We start from the raw sequence: 15,668 nt of genomic DNA, 5'->3' as shown, positions 1-15,668 counted from the left end.
TCTGAGCCTTCCTTGCTTTTTGGAACCTTTAAATGCCTTAGGTTTTGAACTGCTAGAGTCCGCAGCATGTTGTTCTGTTTATAAGCTTGCTGTCAGGGGATATTTTTAAAATGATATCTCGAAGAACATACAAACCACACTGATTCACTATAGTGAAATGTTAAGAAAATTCTCTGTCATACAAAAATACAGGCCTATCTGTGTGAAAGTGCAAAATTTATAAACGTTTCATAAAATTGTGATTAATTTACCTTGTTAGAACACATATTTCATATCAATGTCTCAGTAGACATGGAAGAATTTGTTACAGGTATGTTAATCTTATTTCAAAAGGTGGCATGGATACAAGACAACATTTTTTTTAAGTTCTTGATTGAGAGAGTAGAAACATGACCTCAACAAGTATGATCACAGCTACTGGTTATGCTGTGTCTGTATAGCATTTGTACTAACACATCTGTAATTGCTGCTAACAGACACATATTTATAATCATACATTATGTCAAGTGATTGTGTCATTTACATTGTTTTTCAAAGTAGTGTTTATATGTAATAAGAGTTGTCCATTAATTTCTAGTTTGGTAATTCTTACAGTGTTCATTTTGAGATTGTCTGTGTGCTTTAATAGACAAATTGAATGTCTCTGATTTTTTTAATTGATAGAAATTTCCTAAAACATACACAAGTATATGACTGTAGATGGACATTAATTTAGACAAATTCAGCAGAGGTTAAATCCCTGTTATGAAATCATAACATAATTTCCTGGAGTCTTTATCAATAATGTATACATGCATCTAAATATGTGAAAAGCAAAAATTCCCATCTGACTACTATGCAGAAGGTATCAGAGAACTGTAACAGCCCTGTTAGTAAAGTAATTCTACCCTCTTTCTATTAACACTTAGAAAAGGTGTATTTTGATACTGAGCACTATAAAATGATTGTCCGTTATGATTTCAGTTAAGAATCATGTTCACCATGCAACTTGCTGACGAAAAATTAGAGCAATGGTTTGTTCACAGAATATGCTACCATTAAATTAGATTAACTGTTTAAGCATGTAATCATGTTTGCTTTTCACTGATGTTCTCCTCTTACTTGATTCTACAGCTTTCATTGAGATGCCTGAGCTGATGAACTACATTGAAACAAACTACCGATTCTGGCAAGAAAAAGAAGCACAGGGTGTAACAACAATTGCTGATCTGAAAATGGAGCCTTGTTCTATTGATCTTGTAGAAGAGGATGGAGAAGGCTCAGTTTCAGCATCATAGACCTCTGTTCTTCACGTTGCTCTTCACTGTCATATTCATTGAGCATGTTGTCCTAAGTAACAACACAAGTTTCATATACCAAATCCGTCATCAGTGTTTATAATGTGTTTATTGTCTATTGTAGATAAGTGTTTTATATGAACTTCAAGACATTTCTGTGAGAAAATGCAACAAGTGTGTGAAAATAATGAATGAATTCAACAGATATGTATCTTTGATGTGCTATGAACTGAATATAGCCATATTGTTTTAATGTATGTGTTATTTATTCAAAAATATGTTTAACTAACATAACTGATAAATGTCAAATCCAAATCTGTTTGCCAGTTCCCTAAACTTTCTTATACCCCTGTGGGGAAAGCTCAGGTCAGAGAGTCCTTTTTGACAGGTGTCCTCCTGATTCTCTGGTAGTAAGTTGAAGATCCATTACTTGAGTCTACAGGCTTGCCAAAGCATGCCAAAGTTTCTTTGGATATTATATTATTGCTGTGTATTAGTCTAAATTATATAAAAAATTGGATGTAGTGAAAAACTTTGTTTCTGGATTATTGAAGTGTTTGTAGTCTACTGATTAATCCAAGTACTTCCATTGTATTTTCTTGGTGTAATAGGAAATAATCTAAATTATGAGCATTTATAAACATGTAACTCAATATTCATACAGTACTACCTCTTTATTACTATAAGATCTGAAATCTCATGAAGGGGCTCAGGATTAATCTGTTTAAGTTGAGGGTAGTCTCATTAAAAGTGAAAATAACTGATCTGCAGAATGGCATTGTTTTGGCTGCAAATAATTTAAAATAATACTTTGCTCTTCAAATTCCTGAGTGTGGATTAAGTGTGTTCCTTACATCTAAATGTTTCATATGTAGCGTTAAACTGAATTTTAAAAGTCACACCCAACACAAATTTCGTGTGTACCCTCAGATACCAAAGAAATATCATGTGGTTGTATGTTTTCAAGAATGATATTAAGAAAAAATTTCAAGAAAAATCAGACTCTGGTGTTTTTGTGTAATCTGTATTGCCTCAACAAATACATTATAAAATTTTACAATGTCCTTTTAACTCATTTTCCCTGTGTCCTTAAATTTTAGAAACAACATTCTGATATTATTTATGAAGGTGACAACTAGACAGTTCATGCTCATGAATTTTATATATAAATTATATACACAGTCAGGAAAGTTCATAGTTATTTACAGATGTATTATTAAGTGCAGTGCTAGTAATTCATTATTAGTTAATTGTTACTCTTCATCTTTAGACAAATGAGGCACATTGAGTAATGATATTGACACTGTTTTCTGGTTTCCTTCCATTTAGAGAACAGTGTTCCCATAGCTTGTCTTCTTACAGTTCTCTTAGCATGTTCTTGTTGCCCAGACTCCAACTACTCAGTGAACTATTCTTTGTGTCATGCTATGTTTAACACTTGGTGCCAGGTACACTCTTTGAAGTGTGATGATTTCATGTCTACATGCTATTATTCCATGAAATTTATTTGCTGTCCATATAACAACCAGTTTTTTGGCATTATCATGAACAGCTCCTTGGTATTTTCTTTCTCAGTGGATGTGATGATTAGTGGGATCTTAGACCTGGCTTAAATTGCAATCATTATCCCTGTTAATAAGATTTTCTATAATCTTAAGTTTGATAGACTTCTTAATTACACTTTCTAGTGAAATGTAGAAATGTGCATCCTGTCAGAGGAAAAAACCATGAAAAGAAATATGTTTCACAGATTGATAGCATGGGTACAGGCAAACAAATGAACAACAAGGATACAGCAGAAGCCAGGAGAAAAAAGTTTGTTGTAAATGTGGTACAACACCAGCAATGCCTCAGCCTGGCTAAATTGTAGACAGTGAGTACATGTAAGACCTCTGCAATCACGTTAGACAAACTAATTTATTATTACAATAAATATGATGTGAAGCATGATTTGCTTTCAGAAACAATAACAGTAACAATAATAATGATGATGATATCCTTTGCTATAGTGGCATTCACAAAAGTACTCAGAACACTTGGAAAGGGGAGCTGTGTAACAAATACACTCATGTTCAGAAGAAACAGAACACTTTGAACAACTAGACATAGGATGTTCATATTCACAGGACATGTACAATATTATGTTCTGCACAAACAATTAGCATTTAAACCATGTCGGCCTGCGGGTTCAAGATCAACATCGATATTACGGCACAACTCCACCTACTGGTAAAATGTGCATGCAGCTCTTGTTGTCACTATAAACCAAAGGTAATTGATCAGTGTGACTTGAGCAGCTGTGCAGGATGCCTTGCAGACATTTGCACAAATGGTACCATCAAATCAGTGAGTTTGAGAAAGGGTGCATTATTGGTATGAGAGAATGCGATGCATCCATCCAGGACATTGCTGCTCATGGGAAACAAAGTGTTTCTGCAGTGCAATGGGAGTGTGCAGAAGAGGTCACAGAAGGCTGTAGAACAGAATGAGATGGGCCATGTCACACCACCCAGACCACCCCCTGAGAAGGTCAACACCTCATCTGAATGGCATTGCAGGACAGATCTACATCATCCTTGGCTCTGGTGCAACAGTGGAACAATGTAACACATTGTACACTGTCAAGGGTGACAGTCCTTCACCGTTTATTATGGCACATGTTAAGCCCGCATCATCAAATTCTCTGTCTACCTCTGGCGAATGTGCAGAAACATGCTAGATGTCAGTGGTGTATGGAGTGGTGTCACAGGACAGGAATGGCATCCGATAATGTTTTCAGATGAATCCAAGTTCTGTTTGCTTGAAAATAATGGCCTCATTTTGGTCGCCGCAGACAGGGGGAGCGGCATCACAGCGACTACATTCCCATAAGATGTGCAGTGCCAACTCAAGGCTTTATGGTGTGGGGTGCTGTTGGGCACAACCACAAATCACAGTTGATGCATGTCCAGGGCACTGTGACCAGTGTGACCTATGTGAATGACATCCTGCAACCCCTAGCCATAACCTTTCTGCACAACACCCCAGATGCCACTTTTCAGCAAATTTTCTGAATACATCATCACCTTGCTAAAGAAAACTTTGGGTCAAGAATTTTGGGAATCAGTTTATAGAGAAAGGAAAGTTGGCAGCAAATGGGAAGTATTTGTAAAAATTTTAACTAGACATATAGACATTACTATCCCAGCAAAGAAAATCAATGTAAATAAAAATAAACCTCCAGCAGTCAAACATGTAAAACTGGATGAACAAACCAAAAGACTCAAAGAAGGAACGGAGTATTATATGAGGAAAACTGATTCAAAAACTAAAATTAATAATATAGAGTTAAGTATACATAATGATAATTTTTCTGATCCTTATATAGTTAGCAATATATTTAATGATTACTTTGTAGATGCTATTGAAAATGATACTTGCATGAAACAGGAGAGGCAGTTTAAACATGATATGTAAATAGAACAGGACTCTTGTAAGCTACCTACAGTAACCATCAAGGACATAACACAGCTAATTGATAGCCTAAAAAATAAAAGATCAGCTGGATGGGATGAATTTTCTCCTTTTCTACTGAAAAAATGCAAGGGTGAGTTAGCCAGACCATTAGTCCATCTAATAAATTGTGTACTGGAAGAAGGTGTGTTTCTGAAGAAACTGAAACTTGCTATAGTTAAACCTATATATAAAAAAGGGGAAAGAAAGCAACCACAGAACTACAGACCAGTCGCCTTAACCTCAGTGTTTGGTAAATTAATTGAAAAAATAATGCTAGAAATCTTAATCGAGCACTATAATACGAATAACTCAATAGGAGATTTCCAACATGGCTTTAGAAGTGGTCGGAGCACCATATCTGCAGCAGTACAGTTTGTACACTGTCCGATGGAGAAAATAAATGAGGGTTACAAAACAGCAGGAGTGTTATTAGATCTTTCCAAAGGGTTTGACAGAGTCCATCATGGCGCTCTTTTAAGTAAACTTGCTTGTAATGGTGTCAGTGGGAAACTGTTGCTTTTAATAGAATCTTACCTTAAAGATAGACAACAATGCACAGAAGTTGTGTATGATAATGGAGAGGTAATCGAAAAAAGAAGATCAAAGATAAGAAGTATAAATTTTGGTGTGCCACAAGGCTGTATCTTGGGCCCCTACTTGTTTACTTGCTACATAAATGGTTTTCCCACAAGTATTAGACACCAGCCATCGTATTACTACGTATGTTGATGACACTTCTGGGGTTTGCTGGGCATGTAGTAATGATTGCCTGAATTCAGTGGTACAGAATTTTGTTGAAAAAGCCCAAACACATTTTGAAAAAGGAAACCTGAGGGTCAATATTAACAAAACTAATTTAATTTATTTTAAGACAAGTGGATCAAATAAAAATACTGTTGTAAAAGAGGAGATTCAGGAAAATACCTGTTCAGAATGTAAATTTCTGGGGATATATATAGATGACAGTCTTTCGTGGAATCAGCAAATAGATCATGTCTGTGGTAAAATAACATCTAGTCTGTATTTACTAAGGAGATTAGTTCAATATCTAGATACTGAAACAATAAAAATAGTGTATTTTGGTTTGGTGTATCCCCATCTTTCTTATGGAATTGTATTGTGGGGTGGGTGTAGCCAATACAATATAAGAAGGGTATTTGTATTGCAGAAAAGAGTAATAAGAACTATGGCAAAAGTAAGACCCAGAACTTACTGCAAAAACCTGTTTATTAATTTTAATATTATGACTACCTATGCAGTATATATGTTTCAATCAATATTATTAGTGAAAAAAGACAAAAAAGTGACAAACAGGAATATGGAAATCCATGATTACGATAAGACACAAATCAGACTTTCATATGGTGAGTAGAAGATTGAATCTAACAACAAATACCCCATTCATTAAGGAAGCAAAATTTTATAATTCTCTGCCAAACAACCTGAAACAGCTTTCTGGTAGAATTTTTAAAATGAGTTAAAAAATGGCTTATATTGAAGTGCCCATACAGTATGGTGCTGACATGATTTGACCTCAGGAATGGTATGTTAAATATACTTAAATGATCATTTACGTAATAGCATGTAATCTATATATATTGTGTATCAATAATCTAAATGTAATTATTGTAACATTGCCCATGCATGTTAAATACATGTTTCAAGCTGTAAGATAAGTAAATAAATAAAAAGATAATTCACAGCCACTTGTTGCTGCATGAACACAAGCCTTCTTGGTACCACAGGATGGTAGCCTTTTGTCCTGGCCCACCAGACTTGTCGCCAGTCAAAAAGGTGTTGGATATGGTGAAACAAAGGGTGCAGCACTGTGACCCAATGCCAACCACCATAGGTCAACTTTGGAACTAGGTGAATGCAGTGTGGATAGCTATACCACAGGACACCATTCATGCCTTATACACATTGATGCCATTATGTATGGTACAAGTTCTCAAACTCATGGCGGAACCTGTGCCTACTAGGCAACAAGACACATGCTGAACTGAGGTGACTGAAATGCTAATCATTTCTGCAGAACATACTAATGTACATGTCCTGTGAATATGAACGTCCTATCTCTGGTTATTTAAGGTGTTTTGCCTTTTCTGAACATGAGTGTATTTTCTTGAACTTATACAGACATAACTGCTGACAGTATAGCTTATTTTACACACTAGTTTCAAATTAAGTAACTAATGAATGTTAAGTGATACTGGAAAAAGAGAGTACAAAATGTAGAAGTAATACAGATTTCAAATTGTCCTTTAGAGGACTTATTTCAATGATAAATAGGCCATAAGAAATGAACTCATTACTTGTTGTTTAAAAATATTTATATTGATGTGTTTCAGGCACAGCCCATTTTCGGAATGTGAAATAGAAATTATGTTCAAAACAAATAAGTATATGAGTTTCCCATCAGACTAGAACATTAGCCCATGTGACTGAAAAAGCGAGGATCAAGGAATAACTGTAAAAATACAAGGAGATAGACTGGCTGGTTATTACTAACCTTCAGGAGACTCCCTTTGTCCTCAGAACAAGTGTATCTCTCTCAACATGCGGTCTGAGCAACCTGCCCCTCCTTCCAAACTTCCCTAAACCTGTCTCTCTCTATCCTCCATGATGAAGGAAATAACTGTTCTGAGAGCTACAAATAGTTTTTTCTACTTTCAGTGTGCTGTTGACAGTAAAGGAATTTGACCTCTTGTAATTAAATATTAGTCAGTCATTCTGTCTGCTTGAACTTTTACTCACTAAAAGCATGCTGATATACATTTACCTCTTAGAGTTGGTGTATTATTTAGGTCTGAAATTCATGAAACTTTAGAGGTGTTTTCAGAGTATGGAAGAAGACAATTGTAGCAAAAATGGTAAATCATCTCGCTGCATTAAATTGTTTAAAAATTGGGGGCTGAACTGTACTAAGTGGAAAAAATTATCAAACTACTGCATATTTATTTTATTTATTTATTTATTTATTCATCCGTGGAACAATAAATATTGTATGGATGTTGTCAGATTACAACACATGAGCACACATACATTTACAATTAAACAGGTTTCTAATTACATAATACACTCCTGGAAATTGAAATAAGAACACCGTGAATTCATTGTCCCAGGAAGGGGAAACTTTATTGACACATTCCTGGGGTCAGATACATCACATGATCACACTGACAGAACCACAGGCACATAGACACAGGCAACAGAGCATGCACAATGTCGGCACTAGTACAGTGTATATCCACCTTTCGCAGCAATGCAGGCTGCTATTCTCCCATGGAGACGATCGTAGAGATGCTGGATGTAGTCCTGTGGAACGGCTTGCCATGCCATTTCCACCTGGTGCCTCAGTTGGACTAGCGTTCGTGCTGGACGTGCAGACCGCGTGAGACGACGCTTCATCCAGTCCGAAACATGCTCAATGGGGGACAGATCCGGAGATCTTGCTGGCCAGGGTAGTTGACTTACACCTTCTAGAGCACGTTGGGTGGCACGGGATACATGCGGACGTGCATTGTCCTGTTGGAACAGCAAGTTCCCTTGCCGATCTAGGAATGGTAGAACGATGGGTTCGATGACGGTTTGGATGTACCGTGTGCTATTCAGTGTCCCCTCGACGATCACCAGTGGTGTACGGCCAGTGTAGGAGATCGCTCCCCACACCATGATGCCGGGTGTTGGCCCTGTGTGCCTCGGTCGTATGCAGTCCTGATTGTGGCGCTCACCTGCACGGCGCCAAACACGCATACGACCATCATTGGCACCAAGGCAGAAGCGACTCTCATCGCTGAAGACGACACGTCTCCATTCGTCCCTCCATTCACGCCTGTCGCGACACCACTGGAGGCGGGCTGCACGATGTTGGGGCGTGAGCGGAAGACGGCCTAACGGTGTGCGGGACCGTAGCCCAGCTTCATGGAGACGGTTGCGAATGGTCCTCGCCGATACCCCAGGAGCAACAGTGTCCCTAATTTGCTGGGAAGTGGCGGTGCGGTCCCCTACGGCACTGCGTAGGATCCTACGGTCTTGGCGTGCATCCGTGCATCGCTGCGGTCCGGTCCCAGGTCGACGGGCACGTGCACCTTCCGCCGACCACTGGCGACAACATCGATGTACTGTGGAGACCTCACGCCCCACGTGTTGAGCAATTCGGCGGTACGTCCACCCGGCCTCCCGCATGCCCACTATACGCCCTCGCGCAAAGTCCGTCAACTGCACATACGGTTCACGTCCACGCTGTCGCGGCATGCTACCAGTGTTAAAGACTGCGATGGAGCTCCGTATGCCACGGCAAACTGGCTGACACTGACGGCGGCGGTGCACAAATGCTGCGCAGCTAGTGCCATTCGACGGCCAACACCGCGGTTCCTGGTGTGTCCGCTGTGCCGTGCGTGTGATCATTGCTTGTACAGCCCTCTCGCAGTGTCCGGAGCAAGTATGGTGGGTCTGACACACCGGTGTCAATGTGTTCTTTTTTCCATTTCCAGGAGTGTATTTTGGTGATAATGTCATATGTTGCTAATAATCTACATCTATGTTAAATATTCTTTTACAGTATAACAACTTTAACTTACTAAAAAGGTTTTAAGCTTTTGCCTGAAAGTGAGGGGCTCATTTATTTCTTTAATTTCTTGTGGTAATTTGTTATACAGTTTTATCCCATTATAAAATATACTTTTTTGCGACTCTTTGCCTTGTTCTTTCTATCTAGATGGAGGTGGTGACAAGCTCTTGTTTCATGGTCATGTATTAGGCTGTTTGTGTTGTACATGTTGAGATTTTTCTTAATGAACATTATGTTCTGAAAGATATACTCACAAGAAACAGTTAGAATTCCTAGCTTTCTAAATAATTCAAGACGGTGGGCCCTGTTGTTGCTATTTGTTATTATCCTTATGGCTCTTTTTTGTACTTTGAACACAGTTTGTATGTTACTGGCACTTGTTCCCCAATACATGATCCCATAGCTGAGGACTGAGTGTAGATATCCGTAATATGTTATTTTAAGACAGGTATTATTGCATACCAGTGCAAGGATTCTAAGAGCATAGCATGCTGTGGATAATTTCTTTGCCAAAATGTTGACATGGTTTGTCCATTTCAGTTGGCTGTCTACATTCATCCCTAAGAATTTGGTTCTTGTTACACATTCTAATTCATTATTATTAACTTTTATTCTAGTGGCATTGTGTTTTTTGTTCAATTGGAAGTTAATATAGTTAGTTTTCTTTACATTTAGGGTTACTTTATTTTTTAATGACCAGTTGTGGACATCACTGAGAGCCTCGTTTGCTCTTTCTGACAGTTGTGTTGGATTTTCACCTGTTATTACTATGTTGCTGTCATCGGCAAAAAGTATTTTTTCGCCATGTCTGATACTTTGTGGGAAGTCGTTAATGTATATAAGAAACAATATTGGGCCTAATACACTTCCCTGTGGGACGCCTATATTCACATTTTCTGGGTCAGACAGGTGTTTTATAAGGGAATTGTTTGAAACTTGTGATATCTCAACTCGTTGAACTCTGTTTTCCAAGTATGATTTGAACCACTTCTTTGTCGCACCTCTTATTCCTATTTGCCCTAATTTATGAAGTAAGATTTTGTGGTCAAATGTATCAAAGGCCTTGGACAAGTCTAAAAAGATACCACTTACATTTTCACCTTTGTCCAGTGCTTCTAAAATTACTTTAGTGAACTGTGCTATAGCATATTGTGTGCCTTTTCCGGGCCTAAAACCAAATTGGTCATTGGAAAGAAGATTATATTTATTCAGGTAATTTAGCAGTCTCTTTTTGACTAGTATTTCTATTATTTTAGAAATGATAGACAGTATAGAGATCGGCCTGTAGTTCTCTACATTTTCCACATCTCCGTTTTTAAGGATAGGTATAACTTTTGCTTGTTTTAGGTACTCCAGAAAGTATCCAGATTCGAAAGATTCATTAATTATGTCTGTTAATGGGCCCTTTATGGAGTCTATACAATCTTTAGTTATGCAGACTGGGATTTCATCAAGTCCTACTGAAGTTTTATTTTTTAGTTGGTGTACTACTAGTGCCACTTCCCTTTCTGTAGTTGGCAAGAGCACCATTGAGTTTGTTGGCTGGTCCTGAGTAGGTAAATCATATGTATCTGGAAATTTCTGCTGTAATTCTTTTGCAATACTACTGAAATATGAGTTTACAAAATCAGCTAATTTTTTAGGGTTACCTACTGGTACATCTTTGTTTTTAATATGTGAATTGAGGTCCTTTTTAGCAGAGTTAGATGTTTCCTGCTTGACGATGTTCCAGGCTGCTTTGCTCTTGTTTTCAGCTTCAAGTAATATTTTGTTGTTTGAAAGTTTTTTTGCGGCTAGCAACACCTTTCTGTAAATTTTCCTGTACTTTTTGTAGGATTGCAGAACTTCTGGGTTAGATTGATTATTTTTTATGGAGTTGAGATATCTAAGAGTTTCTGAGGATTTTTTGATACCTGTAGTCACCCACTGATTTCTCTTTGTAGTTTTAATTTGATAAAGAGTTTTGGGAAACATCTCTTCAAATCTGAGTTTAAAAATTGACACGAACTTGATAAATTTCTGATTTGCATTGGTTTCTGCATAGACTTCCCTCCAATCTTCATATTCTAGCTGGGATTTAAACTGATGCAGGGCTGATTTGGAAAACATTCTTTTGTATGTACAAAGTTTAGGAGGAGTTTCTACATGAATGTTAGTTTTTAAGATCTGGCAGAGGTGGTCTGCTAGGCCCGGGTTTTGGACAACAATATGACATTTTTTACTATCAATATCTGTAGCTACATGATCTATAGATGAGGAGGATTCTTTCATTATTCTAGTTGGACAATTAACAAGGGAGGATATTCCATAACAGCTTAGAATATTCACATATAGTTGCTAGCCTTATCAGGCTTCATCATATTAATGTTTAAGTCACCACAGATAATTACATTTGCTTTTGGTCCAGAAACCTTGTCTAAGCTTTGATTCAGTTTTGAGAAGAATATATCAATGTCTCCACTGGGAGAGCGGTACACAGAAAATATGACTAATTTTTTTGCTATGCCAGGTCCTATTATTTCAACAGCGGAAAGATCGAAATGTTTGTCCTCACCTAGATCTAAAAGATCATATCTTACTTTAAATGACATACCTTTTTTACATAGATACATGAACCTCCACCATTCATTGAGATTCTGCTATAGTAACATGCAAGGTCAAATGAGGCTAATGCAATGTGTTCAATTTGCTTCCCTTTGCACCAGTGTTTAGTGATACACAAAATTTGGCTATCAAATTTTTCCAATTCTACTTCTAGCTGTTGTGTTTTGTTCTTTATGGCTTGAATGTTTTGGTGAAACACTGTTAGGCATTTGTTTTCACTTATCTTGGTGGCGCCTTTCCCTTTAGACCTGATGCTAAAAAATCCTTTAGATGAGCTGGTGGCATGGTTATTCTTCTGTTGATGACAGTGGAGGTGAGTCTGTTGCCAGTTTGACTTGGAAGTTGGTGTATCTGAAAGTATCTGCCTTATGTTAGTCTTGTAACTGAGGCCGGGTACCAAAAATCCTGCAGAGTTGTAAGTTTCCTGGATCTTGTGCTTCTTCTGTTTGCTTCTGTTACTGCTGATGATGGTGAAAAGTCTTTCACTGTTGAAGACTGAGGAGCGGCCAATACTGATGAAAGGTCATTGGCTGTTGGCACATCAGGCGTTTTTTTTTTCTTGTTAATGATGCAGTTGCGTAGTATGTAGCTGCATCTGCTGAAGCTGCTTTGGAAACTTCTGTCCTAGTTGAATCATTTATCTCAGCTGCTTTTGAAGAAAGTGGAGATTCTAGTGCTGGACCTGTTGTCAGTGATTCAGTTTCATTTTCTTGTTGGAAATTTTCAGTTGCTGTGTTTGGTGGTGGAAGTGGTATGGTCGTGAGAAATATTGATCTTCAGGTCACAGGATAAAATATGAACAGGAACCAAGCAGTCAGAATAAATACATTAAACATGCAGAATATCATATAAGTTGTTCAATAAACTACCAAAACAGTACAGTTGGATATCAGAAACAAGTAACTTAATATGAAACTTCCTGGCAGATTAAAACTGTGTGCCCAACCGAGACTCGAACTCGGGACCTTTGCCTTTTGCGGGCAAGTGCTGTGAGTACCGAGCGTGAGTCGTGCTTCGGTAGCTCATTTGGTAGAGCACTTGCCCGCGAAAGGCAAAGGTCCCGAGTTCGAGTCTCGGTCGGGCACACAGTTTTAATCTGCCAGGAAGTTTCATATCAGCACACACTCCGCTGCAGAGTGAAAATCTCATTCTGGAAACATTCCCCAGGCTGTGGCTAAGCCATGTCTTCGCGATATCCTTTCTTTCAGGAGTGTCAGTTCTGCAAGGTTCGCAGGAGAGCTTCTGTAAAGTTTGGAAAGTAGGAGACGAGGTACTGGCAGAAGTAAGGCTGTGAGTACCGAGCGTGAGTCGTGCTTCGGTAGCTCAGTTGGTAGAGCACTTGCCCGCGAAAGGCAAAGGTCCCGAGTTCGAGTCTCGGTCGGGCACACAGTTTTAATCTGCCAGGAAGTTTCATATCAGCGCACACTCCGCTGCAGAGTGAAAATCTCATTCTGGAAGTAACTTAATATGTTTGATAATGATAACAATAAAATATTCAGTTCTTTTTCTTAAATCATTTTTTCTGTCTACTTTATTTGGTTTCTGTCTCTTTCCTCATCCCTATTCTTTTACTTTTTCAATATTTTTACTGTTATTTCATTTATTTCTTAATATTTTCTTTTTGTTTATTTCTGTCTTCACTTTTAACTTCTGCTCACTCTTTCTTTGCAGCACACTGTCCTTTTTTCTAGTGCTCATACATTATTTTCATGCCTGTCTGGTGTCCATATCTTTTTCTATTGAAGGTTACGAGCTTATTTGCCTGACACCAACTTTGTTTAGCTTTAGCAGTCCGTTTCCTCTTCAGTTTCATATTATAATGCCATAAGCTAATAAGTTTAATTGTCCTGTAAGCTTTATTTTATCCTGAGCAGACTGTACTTCCTTATGTTTTCAGTTTTTAATTTGTGTTTGAAACGCTCACTAAGCATTAACTACTAAAATGAACAACACTTTTTGTAATGTACAAATTCATTGTGGTACGGAAATATGAGTAAGTGAATCTTCTCGTGCTTCTAGTCATGTCAAGTGGTTAAAATACTATGAGCTTTCTAGCAAGTTCTCCTTGACCATTTCCAGGTGGTAACTGATCGCCCTGTCATCAATGGCCTCATCTTTACATCATGCTGCTGGATGTGACATCACAGATGCTCAGTCCATTGCTAAATATGGCAATGTTTACATCCCCCATCTGCTGAGCTAATGTCAACATCAACACGGCTAGATCTCATGTTGTACTAATTTGTAAGCCACTGTGTCTGTTAAGGATGTTTTCTGAGATGTTAATTTCACCAAATATAAATATCAGTATATGGACTAGCAATAGTTACATAACAGACAGTTACATAAGGACAAAGTCACTGATGTCACGACAGTAGTTACCATTTGACAATGACCAAGAAGAACACATCCAAAAGCTTGTGGGACTTTAAGCAGTAGGTTCAACTGGAAGCCTGAGAAAACTTTAGTAACTCCAGTTGCAGTACCAATCTGTACAAGTGACTTTTGTGATTTCAGTTCACTTAATCATTTGCTCCAGTCCAATTAGTTTTTCTTCAATACCCATCATCATCTAGTTCTCAATATACTTCTTTTGTCCACACAAATTCTAACAATGTGTTTAGCACAAATGTCTCACACAATAGTCAAAATGCTGTTAAATTTAAAATTAAAACACTAACCACTGAACATACAGACTGTCTACATTGTAATGTTTTTCCATCAACACATACCTCTTCTTGCTTATCCAGTCATCCTTGACTGATCTGTCTCAAAACTCCCACCAATATCTATCTCTTCCTCACCTACCCCTGACCTCCCAGATTCCCTCCAACAATCTCAATGAATTGTCTGATAAGGCCACATGCAATCTAAATATTTTTGTATCTCTGCATATACACAAAAACTGTCAGTAGTGAGTGATACATTAAAGTGCAATGGTGCTGTCACTAAGCTCAAATCTTTTATTTTGAAGAAATTTGAAGAAACACCATGGTTGAATCTCAAGGGTGAAAAAAGCTGAAGTCATTGTCAGCTAGTGGGAACAGCCCAAGCAAATCCAATATGAAGTCTAAAACAATAGCAAGGTCATCTATTGATAACAGTGTATGGAGTAAACCAAAAAGCAACATAAATTGCAACTAACTGACTTGGCTGAAGTTGGATTATGCTCATATAACAAATGGTTCTGGGCACTACACATGTTCATGCTTACGGTGGGTGGAGAAGGCCAAGCATAAACCCAACTCAAGTTGATGAAGCAGGTATAATTTGTGCTAGCCAGTGAGTTCATTTCCTAGTCACTGCTGCTAGCCAGCAGGGATACAGCCTCCATCAATAATTTAGTCAGTAATGCCCAAGAATGGCCTGGATTGATCACACACAGGGAAGAGAGGTGCTGAAATACCCAACATCAGGTCAGGGGTAGCTGGTGACATGAGAGGGCTTGGCATATCTGCAGTGGGAGACAGTTACCATGTGCTAATGTACTACAACACACTGTAAATGTCACAATACAATTACACTATTTCTCTTAAAAATTGTGCTGCTATGCAAATAAAATAGACAAAAACATGTTTTCTAGCACTCTGTCCATGTTAACTAGAAACCAGCCCTGTAGGTCACAAGGCTATAGGTTGAATGGTGGTAAGACAAGTGAGTATATGAGGAAATTTAGTATGAAAGTGTTTTCGGTACATTATCCGCTAAAGAGGCCTTAG

At 38.1% G+C, this 15,668-nt stretch overlaps 1 protein-coding gene across 2 annotated transcripts in view; it reads left to right on the top strand.

Moving 5' to 3' along the window:
• Nucleotides 1-2,339, top strand: part of LOC126262536 (high affinity cAMP-specific and IBMX-insensitive 3',5'-cyclic phosphodiesterase 8) — a 1,685,047-nt gene extending 1,682,708 nt beyond the window's left edge. For both annotated transcript variants that reach the window (XM_049959212.1, XM_049959213.1), the window contains one exon: nt 1,114-2,339. In XM_049959212.1, the coding sequence (XP_049815169.1) occupies nt 1,114-1,277 (164 nt within the window). In that variant the 3' untranslated portion in view covers nt 1,278-2,339. The remainder of the gene's footprint in view (nt 1-1,113) is intronic.
• Nucleotides 2,340-15,668: the final 13,329 nt, after the last annotated feature.

This window comes from Schistocerca nitens, chromosome 6, assembly GCF_023898315.1.
Source record: "Schistocerca nitens isolate TAMUIC-IGC-003100 chromosome 6, iqSchNite1.1, whole genome shotgun sequence".
In the NCBI taxonomy this organism is placed as follows: domain Eukaryota; kingdom Metazoa; phylum Arthropoda; class Insecta; order Orthoptera; family Acrididae; genus Schistocerca; species Schistocerca nitens.
The sequence above is the reverse complement of the archived record's forward strand: the minus strand, read 5'-3'. Positions and strand labels throughout refer to the sequence as shown.